General features: G+C 41.4%; 1 protein-coding gene across 1 annotated transcript in view; it reads right to left on the reverse strand.

Annotated features, from left to right (window-relative positions):
* Window positions 1–24,892, reverse strand: part of CDK15 (cyclin dependent kinase 15) — a 104,016-nt gene that overhangs the window by 12,302 nt on the left and 66,822 nt on the right. Inside the window, exons 11-12 of the mRNA XM_064286807.1 lie at window positions 17,481–17,529; window positions 10,440–10,579 (exon numbers count right to left, since the gene is read on the reverse strand). Of these exons, the coding sequence (XP_064142877.1) occupies window positions 10,440–10,579; window positions 17,481–17,529 (189 nt within the window). The remainder of the gene's footprint in view (window positions 1–10,439; window positions 10,580–17,480; window positions 17,530–24,892) is intronic.

Below are 24,892 nucleotides of genomic sequence, written 5' to 3' on the forward strand. Positions count from 1 at the left end.
GCGATTGGCTTATTTCACTCAGCATAATGTCTTCAAGCTCCATGTATCAAGACTTCATTTCTCCTACTGGCTGAGTAGTATCCCATTATATATATGCACCACATTTTGTTATCCATTCATCTGATGATGGGCATTTAGGTTGTTTCCACTTTTGCCTATTGTGAATAGTGCTACAATGAACATTGGTGTACGAGTCTCTTTTTGAGTCTCTGCTTTCAAGTCTTTTGAGTATACACCTAGGAGTGGAATTGCTGGGTCATATCGTAGTTCTATTTTTAGTTTTTTGAGGAACCGCCACGCTGCTTTCCACAACAGCTGTACCATTTTGCATTCCCATCAGCAATGGGTGAGGGTCCAATTTTCCCACATCCTTGCCAACATTTGTTATTTTCTTTTTTTAAAATCTTAGCAATCCTAGTGGGAGTGATATGGTATTTCATTGTGGTTTTGGTTTGCATCTCTCTGATCCCAATGATGCTGAGCGTCTTTTCATGTGTCTGGTGGCCATTTGAATGGCCTCTTTGGTGAAATGTCTATTCAAGTCTTTTGCCCATTTTATGATTATTTGTCTTTTTGTTGTGAAGTTGTTGCCGTTTTATACATATTTTGGTTGTTAGATTCTTATCATATATATGGTTTCTGAAGATATTCTCACAGCTGGTAGCTTGTCTTTTCAGGTTTTTTTTTGTAAAGTCTTGTAATGAAAAACCTTTTTAATTTTTATGAGGTTCCCTTTATTTATTTTGTCTTTTGCTATTTGTATTTTTGTTATTATATCAAATAATCCATTGTTAAAAGCTAGGCCTGACAGCATTGCCCCTGTATTTTCTTCTAAGAATTTTATGGTTTTGGTTTGCACATTTAGGTCATTAATCCATTTTGAATTTTTTTGTGTATATGTGGTGTGAGGCATGAGTCCTGTTTCATTTTTCTGCACGCGGAAATCCAATTTTCCCAAACCATTTATTGAAAAGACTCTTCTTTCCCCATTGAATGGACTTAGCACCATTGTCAAAAATCAGTTGACCATAGATGTGTGGGTTTATTTTTGGACTCTCAATTCTATTTCAATTGTCTCTGTGTCTATTGTTATACCAGTACCAGGTTGTTCTTATTACTGTAGCTGTACAGTATGTTTTAAAATCAGGAAGTGAGTCCTCCTACTTTGTTCTTCCCTTTCAACATTGCTTTAGCTAATCAGGGCATCTGGCCATTCTATATAAGTTGAGGATTAGTTTTTCTATTTCCGTAAAGAAGGCTGTTGAAATTTTGATCAGGATTGCATTGAATCTATATATCGCTTTTGGTAGTATTGACATCTTGACAATATTAAGTCTTCCAATCCATGAACAGGGAACATCTTTCCATTTATTTAAGTTTCCTTTAATTTCTTTCAGGAGTGTTTTATGGTCTTCATTGTATAAGTCCTTCATGTCCCTAACATCAAGGACATCACACATGAAGAAAGCAAAAGGTCATTGAAAAGGCAAGAAAGAAAGAAAAGACTAAAATGGATATCAGAAGAGACTCAGAAACTTGTTCTTGAACACACAGTAGCTAAAGCAAAAGGAAGAAATGATGAAGTAAAAGAGCCAAGCAGATTTCAAAGGGCAGCTTGATACCACAAAGTAAAGTATTATAATGAAATATGCAAAGACCTGGAGTTAGAAAAATGAAAGGGAAGAACATGCTCAGAATTTCTTAAGCTGAAAGAAATAAAGAAAAAAATTCAAGCCTCAAGTTGCAATATTGAAGGATTCTATTGGCAAAATACTGAACGATAGAGGAAGCATCAAAAGAAGATGGAAAGAATACACAGTCACTGTACCAAAAAGAATTGGTAGACGTTCAACCATTTCAGGAGGTAGCATATGATTAAGAACCAATGGTATGGAAGTAAGAAGTCCAAGGTGAACTGAGGGCACCAGCGAAGAACATCGCTCCAGGAATTGACAGAATACCAATTGAGATGTTTCGAAAAGCAAATGCAATGCTGGAAGCACTCACTGATCTATGCCAAGAAATCTGGAAGACAGCTACCTGGCCAATGAACTGGAAAAGATCCATATTTGTGCCCATTCCAAAGAAAGGTAATCCAAGAGAATTCAGAAATTATTAAACAGTATCATTAATATCACACACAGGTAAAATTTTGCTCATGATAATTAAAAAATAATTGCAGCAGTACATCGACAGGGACTTCCAGAAATTCAAGCTAGATTCAGAAGAGGATGTGGAATGAGGGACATCACTGCTGATGTCAGATGGATGTTGGCTGAAAGCAGAGAATACTAGAAAACAGTTCACCTGTGTTTTATTGACTATGCAAAGGCATTTGACTCTGTGGATCATAACAAATTATGGATAACATTGCAAAAAATCGGTATTTCAGAACACTTAATTGTGCTCATGAGGAATCTGTGCATAGACCAAGAAGCAGTCCTTCAAAAAGAACAAGAGGATACTGTGTGATTTAAAATCAGGAAAGGTGTATGTCAGAGTTGTATCCTTTCACCATACTTATTCAATCAGTATGTTGAGCAAATAATTGAGAAGCTGGACTATATGAATAAGAATGGGGTATCAGGACTGGACGAAGACAAACAACCTGTGATATGCAAGTGACACAACATGGCTTGCTGAAAGGTAAGTGGACTCGAAGCACTAACTGATGAAGATCAAAGACTACAGCCTTCAGTATGGATTACACTTCAATGTAAAGAAAATGAAAATCCTTACAACCGGACCAATAGGCAACATCATGATATAGAAAAGATTGAAGTTGTTAAGGATTTGACAGAATACCAGTTGAGGTGTTTCAAAAAGCAGATGCAATGCTGGAAGCACTCACTGATCTATGCCAAGAAATTTGGAAGACAGCTACCTGGCCGAGGGACCGCAAGAGATCCATGCTGGGTGGATCCACAATCAATGCCCATGGAAGCAGCAGTCAAGAAATCAAACATTTCACATTGGGCAAATCTATTGCAAAAGACCTATTTAAAGTGCTAAAATGCAAAGATGTCATTTTGTGGACTAAGGTGTGCCTGACCCAAGCCACGGTGTTTTCAATCACCTCATATGCATGCAAAAGCTAGACAATGAATAAGGAAGACTGGAGAAGAATCCATGCCTTTGAATTATGATATTGGCAAGGAATATTGAATATACCATGGACTACCAGAAGAATGAACAAATCTGTCTTAGAAGAAGCACAGCCAGAATGCTCCTTGGAGGTGAGGATGGAGAGACTTTGTCTCACATACTTTGGATGATAATCTGGAATGACCAGTACCTAGGGAAGGATGTCACAATTGGTAGAGGTTAATCAAAAAAGAGGAAGACCCTCAACAAAATGGATTGACACAGTGCCTGCAACAATGGACTTAAGCATGTCAACGACTGCGAGGATAGCATAGGGCTGGGCAGTGTTTCATTCTGTTATATATGGGGTCGCTATGAGTCAGAATTCAATGGCACCTGAGAACAACAACATTTTATTCTCTTAGATACTATTGTAAATGGAATTGTTTCCCTTTCAGATTTCTTATTGCTCATGTATAGAAACCCAGCTGATCTTTGTTTGTTGACCTTGTACCCTGTAACTTTGCCAAATTCTCTGTTAGCTCTTGAAGTTTTCTCGTGGATCCTTTGAGATTTTCTATATAGGTAGGTCATATCATCCACGAATTGAGATAATTTTACTTCTTCTTTTTATTTCTTTACCTTGCCTTATTGCTCTGCCTGAGACTTCTATGAAGTCTGTTTTAAAGAAGAATGAGGATTTAGTCTAGGAAGGAATGGGAGAGACTCAAGCCAGGGATTTGGAAAGCAAAATGGGACCAGCCCATAGACAGAGTCAGCCTTGAGGTCCTGATGATCAAGGACCGTGGCTTAAGGACCAGACTCTTAAATCACTCAGCATTTATTTGCCTCAGATAAAAAATACTTTTGTAGATCAGTGTCTGTGGTCCAAAATGGCTAGTATCCAAAATCAGTCTTAATTTTCTAAGGATAACATTTGGAAGGCTTCCTGCAAGAACGAAGTGGAGCCAGTTTCTAGAAGGGGCAGCTTAATGATTTTTGCCTTCCCCCCATTCCCAAATCATTAAACACTGTTCCAGTCCCAGAGCCCAAGTTCATGCTGAGGGCAAAGGGAATTAAGCAAAGAAGCTGAACTTGCAGCTAAGATTAGAGAGTTGCCAAGGGCCTAATTTTAGGTCTTAGCTGCCCCAGCTGACATCCTGCACCGTGGGCTCCAGCCAGGAGGACCACAAGTGTGGCCGAAAGCTGGTGTCTGAGTGGCCATCTGCAAAAGCAATTAGCTTGCTGTTGGGTGTGTTTTGAGAGGGACTACCAATAATTTCTCCTTCAACGAGTGTTTCTTCAGGTGTTCAAAAGTCAATAAGGGAACATGTCAGAGCTTGGCATAAGTTCCCACATGCTTGGCATTCTAATATTCATGCTTCTCCACGTAAGTGTGTGCTCCAAAAGGGGACTAATCCTGGCATTCCTGGTTTTTCATAGTAAGTAACTCCCTGACAAATTTCCTCTGACTTTATAAGCTTACTGCCACAACTTAGAGAAAGTGTTATTCAGAACTTGCCAGCTTCATGAAAACAGAAATGGATGGGTGAGACCAATTTTCTCATTTCATGGGAATTTCTGTGTCACTGGGATTTAGACTGTTCTTCCACTCTTCATATATATCATTCACAGGTTTCATGATTTAATTGTCTTCTTCAGAAAAAGAAGGCAGACAATAATAGCTGGCATCTTCCAGATCAAAGGGGAAACAGAATATACATATATATTTAATAATTTTTATTGAGCTTTAAGTGAACTTTTACAAATCAAGTCAGTCTGTCACATATAAGCTTATACACACCTTACTCCATACTCCCACTTACTCTCCCCCTAATGAGTCAGCCCTTCCAGTCTCTCCTTTCGTGACAATTTTGCCAGTTTCTAACCCTCTCTACCCTCCCATCTCCCCTCCAGACAGGAGATGCCAACACAGTCTCAAATGTCCACCTGATACAAGTAGCTCACTCTTCATCAGCATCTCTCTCCTACCCATTGTCCAGTCCCTTCCATGTCTGATGAGTTGTCTTCGGGAATGGTTCCTGTCCTGGGCCAACAGAAGGTTGGGAGACCATGACCGCCGGGATTCCTCTAGTCTCGGTCAGACATTAAGTCTGGTCTTTTTATGAGAATTTGGGGTCTGCATCCCACTGATCTCCTGCTCCCTCAGGGGTTCTCCGTTGTGCTCCCTGTCAGGGCAGTCATCGGTTGTGGCCGGGCACCATCTAGTTCTTCTGGTCTCAGGATGATGTAAGTCTCTGGTTCCTGTGGCCCTTTCTGTCACTTGGGCTCACAGTTATCGTGTGACTTTGGTGTCCTTCATTCTCCTTTGATCCAGGTGGGTTGAGACCAACTGATGCATCTTAGATGGCCGCTTGTTAGCATTTAAGACCCCAGACGCCACATTTCAAAGTGGGATGCAGAATGTTTTCATAATAGAATTATTTTGCCAATTGACTTAGAAGTCTCCTTAAGCCATAGTCCCCAACCCCCTGCCTTGCTCCACTGACCTTTGAAGCATTCAGATTATCCCAGAAACTTCTTTGCTTTTGGTCCAGTCCAGTTGAGCTGACCTTCCGTGTATTGAGTATTGTCCTTCCCTTCACCTAAAGTAGTTCTTATCTACTAACTAATCAGTAAATAACCCTCTCCCACCCTCCCTCCCTCCCCTCGTCATAACCACAAAAGTATGTGTTCTTCTCAGTTTATACTATTTCTCAAGATCTTATAATAGTGGTCTTATACAATATTTGTCCTTTTGCCTCTGACTGATTTTGCTCAGCATAATGCCTTCCGGTTCGTCCATGTTACGAAATGTTTCACAGATTCGTCACTGTTCTTTATCAATGCGTAGTATTCCATTGTGTGAATATACCACAATTTATTTAACCATTCATCTGTTGATGGACACCTTGGTTGCTTCCAGCTTTTTGCTATTGTAAACAGAGCTGCAATAAACATGGGTGTGCATATATCTGCTCGTGTGAAGGCTCTTATATCTCTAGGGTATATTCCAAGGAGTGGGATTTCTGGGTTGTATGGTAGTTCTATTTCTAACTTTTTAAGAAAATGCCAGATAGATTTCCAAAGTGGTTGTACCATTTTACATTCCCACCAGCAGTGTATAAGAGTTCCAATCTCTCCACAGCCTCTCCAACATTTATTATTTTGTGTTTTTTGGATTAATGCCAGCCTTGTTGGAGTGAGATGGAATCTCATCGTAGTTTTAATTTGCATTTCTCTAATGGCTAATGATCGAGAGCATTTTCTCATATATCTGCTAGCTGCCTGAATATCTTCTTTAGTGAAGTGTGTGTTCATATCCTTTGCCCACTTCTTGATTGGGTTGTCTTTTTGTGGTTGAGTTTTAACAGAATCATATAGATTTTAGAGATCAGGCGCTGGTCGGAGATGTCATAGCTGAAAATTCTTTCCCAGTCTGTAGGTGATCTTTTTACTCTTTTGGGGAAGTCTTTAGATAAGCATAGGTGTTTGATTTTTAGGAGCTCCCAGTTATCGGGTTTCTCTTCTTCATTTTTGGTAATGTTTTGTATTCTGTTTATGCCTTGTATTAGGGCTCCTAACGTTGTCCCTATTTTTTCTTCTATGATCTTTATCATTTTAGTCTTTATGTTCAGGTCTTTGACCCACTTGGAGTTGGTTTTTGTGCATGGTGTGAGGTATGGGTCCTGTTTCATTTTTTTGCAAATGGATATCCAGTTATGCCAGCACCATTTGTTAAAAAGACTATCTTTTCCCCAATTAACTGACACTGGGCCTTTGTCAAATATCAGCTGCTCGTATATGGATGGATTTATATCTGGGTTCTCAATTCTGTTCCATTGGTCTATGTGCCTGTTGTTGTACCAGTACCAGGCTGTTTTGACTACTATAGCTGTATAATAGGTTCTGAAATCAGGTAGAGTGAGGCCTCCCACTTTCTTCTTCTTTTTCAGTAATCCTTTACTTATCCGAGGCTTCTTTCCCTTCCATATGAAGTTGGTGATTTGTTTCTCCAACACATGAAAAAATGTCATTGGAATTTGGATCGGAAGTGCATTGTATGTATACATGGCTTTTGGTAGAATAGACATTTTTACTATGTTAAGTCTTCTATCCATGAGCAAGGTATGTTTTTCCACTTAAGTAGGTCCTTTTTAGTTTCTTGCAGTAGTACTTTGTAGTTTTCTTTATATAGGTCTTTTACATCTTTGGTAAGAATTATTCCTAAGTATTTTATCTTCTTGGGGGCTACTGTGGAAAACAGAATATATTTTAAAGTGACAACTCTGTTATCCTGCAACCAGAATAATAAAATGTTATAAATATAAGCCCCTAAATGATTCCATACCGAAATGCCACTGGAGAGCTAAATTTTTTGCATAATTATGGCAGAGAAACTCTCCTTAAAAGTCACTCCCAAGAGCATGTCTTATATTTGCATATTTCTTATGCCTGTGACAGCCAACCACAGAGATGGAGATTCTGTGTCCCTGCAGGTTGGGGACCGTGATAGCCCTCTGGTTCTCTCTGCCTATGTAAAAAAAAGGAGGCTCTTAATAAAGGTGCATTGCCAGGAGCAATGAAAAAGCAGACTGGCAGTGCCAGGCCAAGGGAATGTAACCCTTAGTAGACAGCATGCCCTTGGTGAGGACTGCTGTCCTGGAAGTGCACAAACTGGCCCCAGCCCTCTATTTTTCTTTCCAATTTTCCTGGTAGCTCTGCTTTCTGTCTCCTTGTCCTGAGTCCTGTTGGTCTGTCTCTGTACCTATTTCCCCTCCCCTCCACCACCACACATGCACACTCAGTACCACCCCCCCACCCCCCCACCCCTGTCTCTTGGTGCCGGCCCTTTCATCTTCTCCCTCAGGGATTCGGGGATTGGAGATGTCGCTACAGGAAGTGCTTGTCGGCCGCGACAGCAGCAGCAGAGCCCTGTGGCTTTGACAAACCTCATTTAATTGGGAGGAAGCCAGGAGAATTTGAAAGAACTGAAACATCCACGAAACTCCTTTTATCAGGCATAATTTAAACTCTGCATGGAAAAACCCCTATATGTATAAAAAAAAGTCAACTTCCCTCCTGCTGTGAGCACTCCTTGGCTATCGCCCCCCCCCCCCCCCAGCCCCATCGCAGGCAGGCTCCTGCAAGATTCCATCTTTTCATTTCTCTAAAAGTGTCAGAGTAGATTTGGGCTCTGTGGCTGGGTGAACAGAGAAGGAATACAGATCTTTCTCCCTCTCTCTCTCCTCTCATACCCGTGCATGTGTGTGCGCAGACACATACACAAACATACTCACCTAGACAGACATGTACCAGAGCCCCTCTGTTGGTGGATTTGCTTTGGGTCTGCCAGGAAGAATCAAAACCACACTTTCTAACAACACATCAGCTTAGGCAGTGATTGTTTCTTCCTAATTACCCTTTGGGCAAAAGCTGGTGCCCAGAAAACTTTGAAGATCCGCAAAGGTGCTCAGTACCTGGAACAACAGACCCAGGAGAAGGGCCCAAGGGGGAGTTTAAGTGGAGAGAAGTGTGTGTGTGTGTGTGTGTGTGTCCAAGTTTGTATATTTACATGAAATGGTAGATTTAGAAGACCCAAGCCCAAGAGAAAAAAGCTAAGAAATAGGAATCTAGGGGCTCAGACTGGGAAGAAGGTATTGGGGTGAGATTCGGGGAGGGATGGGGATGAAATGGAGGCAGAGGTATCAGGGACGAATAAAGAATTGTAAGTCTGTCTGGAGTGTGTTTTATTCCACCCTTAGGCCAAACCATGTCCCTCCCCTCCTTCCAAATTCCACTGCAGATTCCCCTCCAGTCTAATCCATCTCACTTGAATTATTCTAGTCCCTCCAAAGCATTGCCTTTAGCACACACATCTTCTCTGGACATCTGCAGTTGATTATGCACAGATTTTAGTTGCTTAGATATGATTTGTGCTAATATGTGTACGAGGGTGCCGTTTCCTCTTCCTCACTCTCTTTTCCTCCCACTCCATAAGATCCTTGAGGCCAAGGCCAAGTCTCCTTTTCCTCAACTTTTTATAGCACTTAATGTGTTCCTGACACTTAATGGCAACTTAATAAATACTGATGACTGACTCGTCCTTCGGGGTTAAGTAAGACATTAACCCCAGCTGTATGATTACGGTGATAGTTGAAGATTCTAAATGACTTACTTTAAAAAAATAAAATACCCCGAGAAGTCCCAAACTGAGAGCTTCAGACAATTGCAGGACAATGTCCTAGATACTAAATGGCCATGTTTACAAACCCTGGAACTTTTGACTGCACTGTATGTCCAAGCTTCTTGGGCAGTAGCTCCCCACCTCATCCCCACCCCATCATATCTTACCCCCATTTCCTCCCCCAATTCCATTCCAATACCCTCTTGCCAGTCTGAGCCCCTAGACCCTCCTTCTTAGCTTTCTTTTCTTGGGCTTAGGACTTCTAACCAGGGCTTCTAACCAGTTTGTTCTAGCTCAAACCCCTGCTGAGAATTTGAATTTCCACCCCAGGTATACTGAATCTGAATCTACATTTTAACAAGATCCCCAGGTGATTCTTAAGTATAACTTCTTGGGAACTTGTTAGAAATGAAAATTCACAGCAGGAGTTTAAACCGGAACCAATCCGTTCAAAGTCCTGCTTTTAAAAACTGCTTTCAGTCTGATGGTAGATGTTGCCAAGGAACCCCACCCAGGGATAGTACCCCCCAAGCAGCCCGGACGTGCCCACATTGCCCGCATCCTCCACATGGCCCTTCCTGACCACAGCCTGAGAAACATGAGATGTACTCCCATCACATGACCCCTCCGCAAATTTCAGATTTGGAGCATGACTTCAGGCCCAGGCAGCAAAGGCTAATTTCAGGGTAACTGTGTGTCCCCAGTGGGCATCCAGCCTGGGAGGATGCACCCCTCCCCCAGGATCCACCCGGGACTTCCTTCTGCTGTATCATGTTACCAATAAGGACCCGCCAGCTTTCCTCTCCTGACATATCCATGCCACCTATCATCTTACTCTCTATGGAAAGAGAAAGGCAGTGGTTAGAAATTTGGTTTTGTTTCTCCTGGCAGATGCTAGCTAAAGCAAACACGTCCAAGGCAACTTCCATGTGCCTAAATGAAATGTTGGATTATTAGTAGGAAGTCCTGTCACCTCTCTCCACCAGGATTTTAGAGTTTCAGAGAATCTTAAAAAAGTCAAGCAAGATTGAGTTCCGTCTTGTTTTCCCAGGCAAACCGATTTCTACACTTCTGGTTGTAAATTCTATGATTCTCCACTGTTCAGAGAAAACACTTACACACACACACACACACACACACACACACACACCCTCTCTCCCTCACTCACCATTGGGAAGCTGGTGCAGCTGAGATGGCAGGGCACTGAAATAATCATGAACAAGTGCTTGGTGGGCAGAGACCCGGGCTCGAGGAAAGCCTTTCAGCATTTGGGAGGCCAGGTCTTTAGCTTCAGGAACCCTGCCCAACCTGGAAAAGTGGGAGAGAAAAATAAAGTTTCTCCACAGGTCTCTCTTCTGAAATATAAAGGGAGAGAAAAGAAAAAAAAGAATGGAAAGGATGTGGCTAGATTGGCAAGTGTGTTTCAAGTACAACTTTCCTGGAATACTAAAATTAATGGCAGGTGGGAAAATCACCCCCATAGTGAAATTCTTACCTGTCCTGTAACTAAGATGAGGGGGACAATCTCAGCATTCTATTATTTCGCTCCCCTGCCCCCACTGTGTCTGTGGGCACCATGTGCACATAAAGGACACAGAATTATAATTATAGAAACAGAAATACATAATTAAGGATTCTTCTTTGAGGGACATGGCAGCCCCAACCAAGCAGAAAAGCCCAATTAAAAATATTCTCCAGGCTCTAGACTCTAAGAGCCACAAGCATAGAATGACTATGGGGAAGGAGAGAGGAAGGAGATTCTGAGGGTGAAGCCTGGGTAGAAAATACCCTTATTTACAGTGTTGTTGAAGCTCAGCCCCCAGAGTTATTCGTTGAGACGGTCTCTTGGTTTCCCCTGAGATAAAGCATAGGAAGAAAGATCACTTAATTAAGTACCTGCATCACATATTTAGAGATCAGCAAATCTATTTATTGAGCAATTACTATATGCTAGTGTAGGTGGTAAAAAAAAAAAAAAAATTAGGCCCTGGGAAATACAAGACTCTGCCTACTAACAGCTTACAGTCTAGTAGGGGAGTCAGACATTAATCAAGTTCGCATTCAAATGCATAAGTACAGCTGTGAATAAGAAGTCCTGGAACCTGGCCTCTAACAGGAGGAGGTGGTCAGGGAAGGCTTTTCTGAGGAGGTGCCATTTCAGCTGAGAGCTGAAGAACCGAGAGCAGGGCAAGTTTGTTTGTCTGACATTTAGAATTAAATTGCATGACCAAGATGGCCTTTAATAGGTAAATGGACAAATTGCGGTACATCCATTCAATGGAGTATTAGTCCCCCATGAAAAGAAATGAGCTATCAAGCTACAAAAGGACATGGAGGAATCTTAAATGCATATTGCTAAGTGAAAGGCATTCAACTGTGTGGATCATATCAAATCGTGGATAACATTGCGAAGAATGGGAATTCCAGAACACTTAACTGTGCTCATAAGTAACCTATACATAGACCAAGAGGCGGTCGTTCAAACAGAACAGGGGGATACTTTGTGGTTTCAAGTCAGGAAAGGTATGTGTCAGGATTGTATTCTTTAACCATACTGTTCAATATGTACCTGAGAAAATAATTCAAGAAGCTAGACTATATGAAGAAGGATACAGCATCGGGATTGGAGGAAGACTCGTTAACAATCTACGATATGCAGATGACACAACCTTCCTTGCTGAAAGTGAAGAGGACTTGAAGCACTTATTGATAAAGATCAAAGACTACAGCCTCCAGTATGGATTACACCTCAACATAAAGAAAACAAAAATCCTTACAACTGGACCAATAAGCAGCAGCATAATAAATGGAGAAAAGCTTGAAGTTGTCAAGGATTCCATTTTACTTGGATCCAAAATCAACGCCTGTGGAAGCAGCAGTCAAAAATCAAACAACGTATTGCATTCGGCAAATCTGCTGCAAAGACCTCTTTAAAGTGTTCAAGAGCAAAGATCACTTTGAGGACTAAGGTGTGCCTGACTCAAGCCATGGTACTTTTGGTTGCCTCATATGGATATGAAAGCTAGATAACAAATAAGGAAGACTGAAGAAGAATTGATGTCTTGGAACTATGGTGTTAGCAAAGAATACTGACTATACCATGGACTACCAGAAGAACGAAAAAATCATTTTTGGTGGAAGTACAGCCAGAATGCTCCTTGGAAGTGAGGATGGCGAGACTTCATCTCACGTATTTTGGACATGTTATCAGGAAGGATCAGTCCCTGGAGAAGGACATATTGCTTGGTAATGTAGAGCGTCAGTGAAAAAGAGGAAGACCCTCGATGAGATGGATTGACATAGTTGCTGCAACAATGGGCTCAAATATAGCAATGATTCTGAGGATGGCGTAGAACTGGGCAATGTTTCATTCTATTATACATAGGGTTGCCATGAGTCAGAATCGACTCGATCGCACGTAACAACAACAACAACAAGTGAAAGAAGCAAGTCTAAAAAGCTATATATGATTCCAACTATAAGACACACTGGAAAAGGCAGAACTATAGAGACAGTGAGAAGATCAGTAGTTGCCAGGGGCTCAGGGGGAGGAAGGAAGGGAAGAACAGGTATAACACAGGGGATTTTGTGTTACAGTTGCAGTGAAAGTGTTCTGTATGATACTGTAACAGGGGACATATGCATTTGTCAAAAGCCATGGGACTATACAACAGACAGAGTGAACCCTAATGTAAACTATGGTCTTAACAACAATGTATCAGTATTGGTTCATCAATTCTAATAAACATGATCCAGGAATGCTAGATGCTAGGAACAGGAGAAACAGTGTGCAGTTGGAGAGCAGGTACATAGGAACTTTGTACTTCCTGTACAATTTTTCTGTAAACCTAAGACTGCTCTAAAAAAACAAGTCTAAGGAAAAAAAAATTAAGTTGTGTGGCCGTGAAACACCTTACCAAATCCCCAAATAAGCAAAAATCGATGGGCTTACTTCAAGTCCAATACACATAAAAATTTAAAGCGAGAAGGAGCAGACACCCTTTACCTTTCCAGGAGCCATGATGCAGAGATGCTAGAAGTCTTGGCTCGAAGTTATAATTTGCATAATCTTTGCATACAATTTACATAAGAGACTTTCAGATACCTGATTCCCATGACATAAAACCATTTCTGCCAACAGATAACTCCCCTCCAACCCAGGAATAATTGCTTCACAGACCTATGTGCAAATCCTCAGTGCTGTCTTCCAGGCCAGTTAGAAGAGAAGGGGGCCCAGGGCAGAGTCTTCTCAGTTCCTGGCCTGAAGAAGGGCCCACAGGGATTTCTCCTTCCAGAGCGCTCTTGGTCTCCCCTTTATGCCTAAATGTGTACTAGCAGCATAGGTGGGGGCACGAGGTGTAGGCCTTTGGCAAGGTACTCATAATTTCCACCTTGCTATTAACATTTTTTTTTTTTTTAACATAGTGCACTCCCATTTGGGAGCTAGAAAAAAGCCCAGGACTGCAAATCCTGCCTCTTTGGACACAAATGTTCATTTCCTACCCCTTCCCTGTTTGTAACATTCTGCTTCTTCTGCTGTGGACATTGTTTACTATCCATTGCCCTTAGTGTCACAGTTCTACAATTTGTAGCCTCCTCTAACTCCTAGGAGAACAATTCTTTACATGCTGCTTACAACTCCTAATTTGGAAATGAAAGTTGTCATGAAAAGTGAACATTACAAACATTAATTTGCCTACCAGCACCTTTCCATATATGCCAAATGTTAATAAATATTATTTGTTTGGTTTGTGATTTTAACTACCGAATTTGCCAGGAGTATCTTGCAGGATTAAAAGAATCTACCCAGTTAACGAAACACTGTTACTAAAGACAAAGAGCCCTGTTGTGAACCACTCCTTCAAGTAACATTTGAAGAAGTGAGATGTGTTCCATTGCCAAAATAATACATATTTATTGTACAACACTTAGAAAATGCAGAGAAAGGAAATCAAAACTATTCCATCGCTCTGAAATAACCCCATTACTCAGTTTTAATCACCATTGCGTTGCTGTTCTGTTTTAGTCCTTTCTCTGAAAATACATTCTCAAATGTATTTTTTGTTTCACAAAACAGTGGTATTATACTATATATGCTGTTGCAACCTGCTTTTCCCACTTGTCTGTCTTGATCATCTCTCCATACTACAAGTAGCCCCCTAGGACATTTAATGGTTGCATAGCATTCCATTACGTGGGCATACCATAATTTATATACCTGGAACCTTAAGTTGTCACCTTTTTTGTTGGGGTGGGGGGTATTATTAAAATCATGCTGTGACAAATATCCTCAAAGAGAAATCTTTGTGCACTTGTGCAATTACTTCCTTAGGATAAATTCTCAGAACCGAAATTCCTAGGTTGAAGGACATATAACATGATAAAATTTGATTCATAGTATCAGCCTATGGAAACCCTGGTGGTATACGGGTTAAGTGCTACGGCTGCTAACCAAAGGATTGGCAGTTTGAATCCACCAGGCACTCCTTGGAAACTCTATGGGGCAGTTCTACTGTGTCCTGTAGGGTTGCTATGAGTCGGAATCGACTCGACGGCACTGGTTTCTGGGTAGTATCAGCTAGAAGAGCTGCCCCACTTTCCAGTAGTCCGTGGAGAGCAGCATGGGAGAGTGCCTGTCCCTGTGTACGAGGTTAAGATTCATTCCAGCCAACCTGAATTGCCACAGTTCCCATTGATTATAAAAGTCCTATAAAGGGTGGAAATAGTACATTGATCTTAAAAGATGTGCTGGGTGACAATGACATCCACATTTAATTTTAGAAGTCCAGAATAGAAACATACACAATCAGACTTGGTAATTATGTAAAGCACCATCTACTAATCCATCCCTCGACACATCTAAAAACCTGGTGGTTCTCAGGGGCCTGAGGAGACAGTCTTGATTTCTTAGCCTGGCCTGGCTGCAAGTCTGAAAAATCCCTTCCCCATCACTGCCATCGGCCTTTACCATGCAAGGGCCTTATGTGTTTGCAATACAAGGCTGCTCACTATGAGCTCCACTGGGTTCTTTGTGTTTTTCACCTACAGTTACAGTAAGAGAAAAAGGACAGGAGTAGAGAGTAGGTTTTTTTTTTTTAATGCTGTCAATTTAGGATGTGGTCAAGTAGATGCCCACCACAAAAAATAAGTACAACAGTAAGAAGAAACCACATCAGAGAAGCTGTGCTACAATTTAACAACCAAGCTGAAAAATAAGTGCACACTTAGTGGGCCCACATGAATCAGGTCACCATCAAACCCCAGGCAAGGCCTGAGATGCATTTACAGGTCTATGCATGGTTCCATTATAGCTCTGCAGGAATCTTCAGAAAAACCACTGGCACCTTGGCCAGTGCAAACCACATCTGCAATCTAATTGAATTGACAAAACCACACAGACCTCTATCAAATGAATCCTGGCTCCACCACTTACTAGCTGGACAAGCTTGGACAAGTTACTTAAGTTCATTGAGCCTCAGTTTCCTCATATTTGAAATGGGAATCAGATTTGTGAGAATTAAATGAAGTAACATATGGAGAGCACTGTTAGCCACATGTTAATTCTCTTTTTGCAGTGACAAAATGCTTCCCAGACCCAAGAATTTTGTCATGTGATAATCTAGTTCAGTGCTGTCCAGGAGAATTTTCTATGCTGATGGAAAGGTTCTATAGCTCCAGCGTCCAATGTGGTAGCCATTGCTCACATGTGGTTACTGAGGGCTAGTCAACTGAGCAACTGAAATTTTAATTTAAATATAAATTTAAATAACTACACATATTAGACAGCACAGCTGTACCCATTACTCCAGGTTTGAGGATTTGAGCAGAGAAGCCAAACATCTGGGGAAAGGCAAACAGACATTGTTGGGGGCAAGGGAGCCGCAGGGAAGATGGCTGTTGTGGGCAAGCAGGAAAGTCGGAGGAATATCCAGCGAATTCAAGTCCTGCTCAGGGCCAGAAGAAAGGGCAGATGGGGCCATAGCAGGAGGCTGGCGGCACCATCTTCTGCCATGTGGCAGTGGTGGCAGCCCCAACATAGAGTAATAAGGTGCTTTGCTGTTTTGCAGTTACCATATGCTTTGGAACCCAGTAGTGAAAGGGTAGAAAGCCACAGGGCACCACCAATATCTCTAGCCAGGGGTTAGGGGGGCCCTGCAATGCGAACAAGAGAAAGTTTGCACCTCTTGAATGAAATAATAAATAGCAGTTTCCAGGAACCTGTCTTCCAAAATAAGGAGGAGTTTCAGGTTGTACCATGCTTTTGAAAATAAGTGGACATACAGATATCGCGGGGAGACTTGTCCCTCCCCATAAAAGATCCTTTGGTAGCCATACTTCTGTGCTCCTCATTCACTTTACTCTTTGGATCCTGATATTCAGTCTATTTGAAGGCTTTTTAAAGTATATGAACAGCAAGTATAGAGAAATCAAACGAAATATGGTTAGGTTAAATGACACCACAGTTTCAGCAAAGAACAACGTTCAAATGATCAGTTAGGACCTTGGCCAGTGGAGCGCTCTCCCATTTCTCCCCACCTGCGAGGGTGTGTTTTTCTTTGACATTTGAGCTCGTTTCCCCGTCTCTGATGTTTTCCTCACTGCCCTTTTTGCCTCCTCACTGAAGCAAAAAGAACAGAGCCTCGGCTAATTACTCTCAGATCAAATAATACTGGTTATTGTAATTGGTCATTGTCCGAAAACACAGACTTCTTCTGAGCCCTGAGGTTGCCTGGCATGGCTTAGTTAGCTAACTATTCTGAGAATGTCTCTATTATCTGTTTTACTTTGCGAAAGAGACTAGGGATTTGTTGAAAGCTGGTAATAAAAGTCTGCCCTGGTCTGAGCCGAGACTGCGTAGAGAGGGCCTGGGAAAGCATGACCTCCATGAATCAAGCCGCCCCCCTACACCCCAATAGCCACTCAATGATGTTATTTGGTTTCTCTATGTCAGAGAATAATAAACCCACTAGGTTTTCCTGCAGGCCAACACTGCCTGGTTCTCGGGGCCTGGGGCATGGCTGAGGGGCACAAAACAGTTTTAATGACCAAACTCACTGACAGTAAAATGGTGCACAGAGAAAAACTGACAGAATCACAGGTGGCTCCCTGGCTATCCCAGCGGCCTCTGTCTGAGGCTCGTTCAGTGGACTGAGGTCCAGGGAAATGCCCCTTCTAAGCTGCTTAAGAATAAGCTCCCCAAGGTGCTTACCTGTTCCAGACCATCTGAAGGCTTTGGGGTTTAGGCAGTGGGAACCATTCTGGAAAGTGCACACAAAAACACAATGAACATAATTAATGTCATGGAGCTGTACTTGTGAAGATTATAGAAGGGCCAAATGTTTTGTTACCTATATATTTATCACACACACACAAATAATCCTAAAATCTTATTGCCAAAAATATTATTAAAACCTAGGTGCTCTTCTTGGCTGGGAGTAAAATAGGAGTCAGGTATTGGGTGGGTCGGCAAACTAGATTTTTTTTTTTTAAACTAGATGATTTTTAAGGGCTCTTCTCACTGTAAATTTTTATGATTTTTATGGGATGTCACAAAAAGCAGAAAGTCAACAAATTTTTTTTTTTTTTTTGGTTTTTGGTGTGAGAAAAATATGACAGTCTGCTTCTGTGAAGATTTACAGCCTTGGAAACCCTATAGGGCAGTTCTACTCTGTTCTACAGGGTCGCTATGAGTTGGAAGCGGCTCGATGGAAACGGCTTGGTTTGAGTGTGCAGAGCATGTACCAAGTGCTGTGGCGTATACAAAAGAACTCCGAAGAAACCTCCCACTCTTGCAGAGCTTACAATTCATTTGGGAGAACAAAGCATACACGCATGAAAAGTCATGTGGTGACGGATGACAGGGCAAAGTCTCAAAAGTCTAATAAGTGGTACAAAAGTAACAGGACTGAGTTTATATGCCACTTGTGGTAAAAATGGAAGTGAATCCTGGCTTGAATAATCCAAAATGTATGATAGTAAAAATTATCATTTTCTTTGGAGCACTCTTGATAACATTTATATTCGGATACAGGTGCTTCTATTATTCTTGATATTGATACTATTTAACCCAAAATAAAACCACCATGAAAAGAAACAATTTCTCATTCATTCAAGAAATACTAACTGAATGCTCACTTTATAGACAGGCCATAAGCTTTGGGGGATATAAGAAGTTATGGGACGATGCTCCCTAACAAATCCCTTCTACTCCCATTCCACACTGAGAAAGAAGTATTTCAACTCGCATTTAAAATGATACTTCTGCCTTATAACCTTCTTGGGCCTGAAATGTTATTTTGGGGGTTTAAAACGTCTCTTCTTCCACCTCCTATTGGAACGGGATAAAAGAAGGCTGTTTACCACAACAAAACATTTAATCATATTTGGGCAAAAATTATTTTGGTAATACATACATTTGTGTGCATAAAAAACTACTCACCAAGTTGTTGATAGTAGTTACAAAGATTTACTTTTCTTACTTCCATACCACTTTCTTAAATAAATAAATAAAATTTATTTATTTTTTAATATAAAAAAGCATATATTACTTTTGTAACTTGGAAAAAAAAAAAAAGAAAAGTTCAGTTTACATAGACCAAAGTCATTACTGGTTACCAGAGACGGTGAGAGGAGGGGACAGGGATGCTGCTTAAGGGATACAGAGTTTTTGTGAAAGGCGATGAAAAAATTTGGAAATGGACAATGGTGATTATTGCACAACATGGTCAATGTAATTAATGTCACTGAAAATACATGTAACAATGGTCGAAATGTTTTGTTACATATAGTTCACCACAATGAAAAAAAATTTTTTTTAAGTAAGTTCAATTAAAAGTAGAATTTATAGTGCTAAGAGCAGTAGAGTAAAAGCGTGATCAAAGGAAGTGATTTAAGTTGAGTTTTCAAGGTCAGATGCAATCAAACGTGCACACTCTGCTGGTGTTTTATAGTCCCAGGTGGGCACTAAGGGAAGCACTTGGTCGTACAGGTGACTTACTCTCTGTTCAGCGTGATTGTACCTAAATTCAAATAAGCAGTAAAGATAAGAATACCCGGTATTTCTTTAGTATGTTTATTTCCAAACCACTTTCTTAGATATTGCCTTATTTCTCCCCCTCACGGGTCTGTTTTACAAAGAAATGTGTTTGCATGCTGCCTGTTTACAGTTCTTCCCTGGCCAAACAAAATGAAAATACTTCCTCATTCAGTCAGAGCCTATTTTCCAACAAACATAATGAAAGTCATTTCAATCATCTCCCAATTTCTGTTTTTCCCTTCTTAGAGCCTTATGTGCCATTTTTTTTTTTTTGGTCTTAATTTTTTAAAAATAATTTTTTTATTGTTGTTGAGAATATACATAGCCGAACATACAAGAATTCAACAATTTCTATGTGTACAATTCAGTGATACTGACTACATTCTTTGAGTATGCAACCATTCTCACTCTCCTTTTCTGAATTGTTGCCCCCCATTGCCATAAACTCACTGCCCCCTAAATTTCTTACCTAATCTTTCAAGTTGCTCTTGTCAATTTAATCCCATATAGATAATTCTTTAAAAGAACTCAAAGCTCAACAGCCTTTAGTATTTTAGTACTATTCCCAATTTTAGAGTTGTACTTCTGGTGGAACAATAGAAAGAGCATACGTTTGAAGTCAGCTGAATTTGGCTTTGAATACTGACTCCACCTCTTGAATTTCACGGTGACCTGAAGGGAGGTATTTTAACCAAGGTGAAGCTCAGTTTCCTTAACTGAAGGTGGAGGTCATATTCACCTCGCAAGGACACTGAAGTGATTCAGTGAGATAATGAACTTATAGTGTTTGCATCTGAGCATGTAACAAAATAAATTCTACTTGTCTCTCCTTCTTTCTCTTCCTTTGAACCGTGATGGGCAGTTGTGGACAGTGTGTGGTTAGGCACTGGCACCCTGGACTTGGGGTTGGAATTTGGGCTCTGCACTTACTAGCTGTATGACCTGAGGGTGTTGTTTAACCTCAGTGGGCCTCAGTTTTTCCATCTACAGAAGGGGAATAATTCTAGTCCCTACTGCACAGGGTTGTTGTAAGAATTTGGGTACTGAGTGTTTCCTCAGACTTCGCTTCCTTCCTTTCTGCCTCTTTCCCTTGTCTGATATACCTTATCAAATCCCTTCTACTTCCCACTCTAAACTGAGAAAAAAAGAAACCAGACCAAACCAAACCCACTGCCATCAAGTTGATTCCGATTCACAGCAACACTATAGAACAGAGTAGAACTGCCTCAGAGGGTTTCCAAGGAGCGGCTGGTGAATTCTAACTACCAACATTTTGGTTTGCAGCCAAGCTCTTAACCACTGTGCCACCTATCTCAATTCTCACTTAAAATGATATTTCTGCCTTATACTCTCTCCTCTTCTACCCTTATGCTCCTCTCTGTCCTTTCTAGATATTTCTGCCTTTTTGTTCTCTTTGAAACCTTCTATACTTGCCGTTTCCTTCTACTTAAATTCTAACTGGCTCCAACCTCCAGTTCTTACAAGCCTGGCTGGGTTTCTTCTGAGCCCTCAGCATGGGCCAAAGACATGGCTCCAAGTTGTGTGGTGTGGTGTAGTAACGAGAACACGCGCCTGGGCTCGAATCTCTTTTCTGCCATGTACAAGATCTAGAACTTTGGGGAAATTACTTAACCTCTCTGCTTAAGTAACAGAGAAGTTTCCAAATCTGTAAAATAGAAATAATTTTCCAGTTGCTGGGGGAAAAAAAAAGAAAAAAGAAAGAACCTGTTGCCGTCAAGCTGACTCTGACTCATAGCCACCCTATAGGACAGAGTAGAACTGCCCCATAGAGTCTCTAAGGAGGTGGATTCGGACTGCCAGCGTTTTGGTTAGCAGCCAGCCATAGCTCTTAACCACTATGCCACCAGGGTTTCCAGCTGCTGGAAGGATTAAATAAAATGAAGCGTTTGATATGTAAAGGGGCTCAATATGTGTTAGTCTTATTCCTTTTTTTTTTTTTTTCTTATTTTGAACCTCTCATTTTGGAGAGGCAGCATGTTCTAACACAGGGGTTCTGAAGCCTGGCTACATATTAGTACCACCTAGAGAGCTTTTAAGAAATGAAACCCTGGCTCCATTCCCCAGAGAGTCTGATTCAACTAGTCTGGGGAGGGGGGTCCAGGTGTTGATTAGTTGTTGTGTTGTTACGGTTGTTTTTAATTGTCTCCAGATGTTTCTATTGTGAAGCTAAGACTAAGGATCTCTGGTCTAGCAAAGAGGGCAGAGTCTACCACTCACCGGCAACTTGCCACACACCTCTTGAAGCTCATTTCCTCATCTATAATAACTCAGGTGAGGTTGGTGAGAATGCAATTCATCGATGTACATAAAATTGCAGAACACAGTGTCTGACAGTTACTACATTGTTAAAGGTTGCAAGAGAGGAAGCATGAGAAAGGAAAACCAGTTCTCATAAATCCTACTAGAAAAGGACGACCCAAAAGAGTTGACCCAGGAGCAACAACATTTTGTACTTGAGGTTCCACATCTCTCGCTGACTGATTGTGCCTGACTTTTTTCCGCACCTATTTTGTAGCTACCCTAGCTGAGTTAGAGGGATTGATGTGTCCAGGATCAGTCAGGGAGCCCTGATGAAGAAGAGCCATAGCCCAAAGCCTAAGTGTGTCCTACCCTCCCACTCCTATGCAGATAACCTGATGCTGAGTGACCTTGCCTCTCTGGCATTGATTTTTCCCAGTAGTTAAACTGCTAGCGATCAATGAGAGAATGATCCACAAACAGACAGGCGTTTTACACGGCACCCTTTAAAAATGAGTTGGTTTCTCTGGTTTCAATAGCCCCTAAAAATAATAGGTCTGGATCTAGCTTGTTTCCCTTCCTCCTGCTAAGATTATAGTAAATCATTAGACCAGATTTCTCACTGCCTCCATCCACTGCAGTTCTCTTAAAAAGAGTTGCCATTTGCGTTCAATTGGAATCTGAGGCAGGAAAGACAAAGTAAGTTGCAAAAGGACACAAAAAAGGCTGAACAGCTTAATTTGCAAACTAAATGAAGTAAAATTAAAATGAGGGCAGAACTGTTGCTACCATAGTAAAATAATCCTTTTTTCATAACTGTTTAATAAAGTTTACTTCACAACCAATTCAAGTATGGTAACCTTAGTCAACAGAGATTTGTTGATGGATGGATAAAACATCACCAGGACCATTTTGAGACTTAGCTTAAGGTAAAACATTTTCTAGTTAGTATAGACTTGGCCACAATCACCCTAGGGTTTATCTTATAGCGTGGTCTACCGAACTACTCCTCTGGAATTTCCCGAATACAAAGAATTCTTGAGATACCATATATTTTAACAGTTGATAATGTTGCTAGCCTTATTTAGCTACCTCAAGCAGCAACTTTAAAACTTTGAAACCACACTGAAAAATCTATAGCTATTCTTCTTCTATTTCTGCCTCACCTCTACCACAAACACACATATTCATTGCTCTCTCAGCTACTTGCTTCACTCTTCCTCAGGTGGCTGGCATGGTAGCTTCCTCAATCTTTGGCTCAAGAATTCTAAACTTGGCTCTCTGGTGCTGCATCACCAGGCCTTAGGGTCCTGTGGGCTTCATTAGGACACTAAATGCCAGCGCCCTCCCTGAGGGTGCTCCTTGGCATTGGAACCTGGTATTCCCGCTCATATTTGTAGTCTATCGTTTTTCTAACTCTGCATCAAAATTTGCTGAGAATTCTGAGAAAATATCCAATCCTCTGAGGCCAGGTCCCCTGTAGAGGAAGGGGAGGCCAGGTCCTACCCCAGGGTGGATGGAGAAGGTGGAGGGAGTCTCCTTTCTGCCAGGGGCAGTACCATGCTTAATGTCTGTCCACCCAACAAGTAACTTTTGAACCGTAATAGCTTGATCTTACACTCTCAGTGTTTTTGTCATATTTGACGATGCATCGTTTGACAATATTCACCACTCCCCTGTAACAAAAACAAAAAAGTCCATTGCTGTTGAGTTGATTCCAACTCATAGCAACCCTATAGGACAGAGTAGAACTGCACCATAGGGTTTCCAAGGAGTGGCTGGTGGATTCAAACTGCTGACCTTTTGGTCAGCAGCAAAACGCTTAACCACTATGCACCAGGGTTTCCATCACTCCCTTCTAGTCTCTACAAATATTTCAGGGCCTACTACATGGGATCTTTTGCTGAGCACTGAAATACACAGCACCCTGCCCTCTATGAGCTTATTATGGTCGGTGGTATTTTTACCTCTTGGTTTTCTCTAGCTTCTCTGGCTGTTGCTTCTCAGCCTCCAAAGGCTCCTTTTCCTCTGCCTGATCCTTCAGAACTGGTCGCCAAGGGTTCCGTTGTGGTCTTCTTTCTCTATACACCCTCCTTGGGCAATCCAGTTCATGCTTGGGGCTTAAATATCACCTCTGTATTCTTTATACAGAAGCACTGGTGGCGTAGTGGTTAAGTGCTACAGCTAACAAAAAGGTCAGCAGTTCGAATTCACCAGGTGCTCCTTGGAAACCCTGTGGGGCAGTTCTACCCTGTCCTGTAGGGTCGCTATGAGTCAGAATTGACACAACGGCAATGGGTTTTTCTATTCTTTCTACACACTCCCAATTCTGTATTTTTTTTAGATCAGGGACTCTTTTATAGTCAGAGGCTTGTATTTCTAATTGCTTTTTAGACATCTCTACCTGGTAGTCCCATGTTATCTTACTCTCAAGGTGTTCAAACCTTATACTCATTACCTGGCTCACAAATTTGTCCCTTCTCCCATTTATTACCGGTCCCAGTGAATAGCGCTATCAGTCTCTCATTTCAACAGACATAGGTTTCTCCTTCACAACACATATGGACCTCCCATTGACTCCACCTCTCAGATGTTTCTAGATTTGCCCCCTCCTCTCCTTATTATTATGGACCCCCTGGTGGTATAGTGGTTAAGAGCTATGGCTGCTAACCAAAAAGTGGGCAGTTTGAATCCAGCAGGTGCTCCTTGGAAACTCTATGGTGCTATAGGGTCGCTATGAGTCGGAATCAAGTCAGCCGCAATGGGTTTCCTACCACCTAGTGTTCAATAAATATTTGCTTTGTGAATGAGAATTTGATGCTGTCATGGATTAAATTATGTCCTCCCAAAACTGTGTGTATCAGTTTGGCTGGGCCATGATTCCCAAATGTGTGATTTTCTTATATGTTGTAAATTCTGCCTGTATGGCAATGGTTTTTTTTTTTTTTTATGTTAATGACGGACAACGGGTGGCAGTTGTGTTAGTAAGGCAGGACTCAGTCTACAAGATTGAACTGTGTTTTGAGGCAATCTCCTGAGACATAAAAGAGAGAAGCAAGCAGAAAGACCAGAGGACCTCACACTACCAAGAAAGCAGTGCCAGGAGCAGAGCACGTCATTTGGACCTGGTGTCCCAGCACAGAGAAGTCCCTAGTCCAGGGGAACATTGAAGAGAAGGCTGAGAAAGCCTTTCCCTGGACTTCTAGTCTACTAGACTGTGAGGGAATAAATTTCTCTTTGTTAAAGCCTTCCATTTGTGCTATTTCTGTTACAGCAACACTAGATGACTAAGACAGATGCTTGCATAAAAAATAAAAATGAAATAA

The sequence above is a fragment of the Loxodonta africana genome, chromosome 6, assembly GCF_030014295.1.
Source record: "Loxodonta africana isolate mLoxAfr1 chromosome 6, mLoxAfr1.hap2, whole genome shotgun sequence".
In the NCBI taxonomy this organism is placed as follows: Eukaryota; Metazoa; Chordata; class Mammalia; order Proboscidea; family Elephantidae; genus Loxodonta; species Loxodonta africana.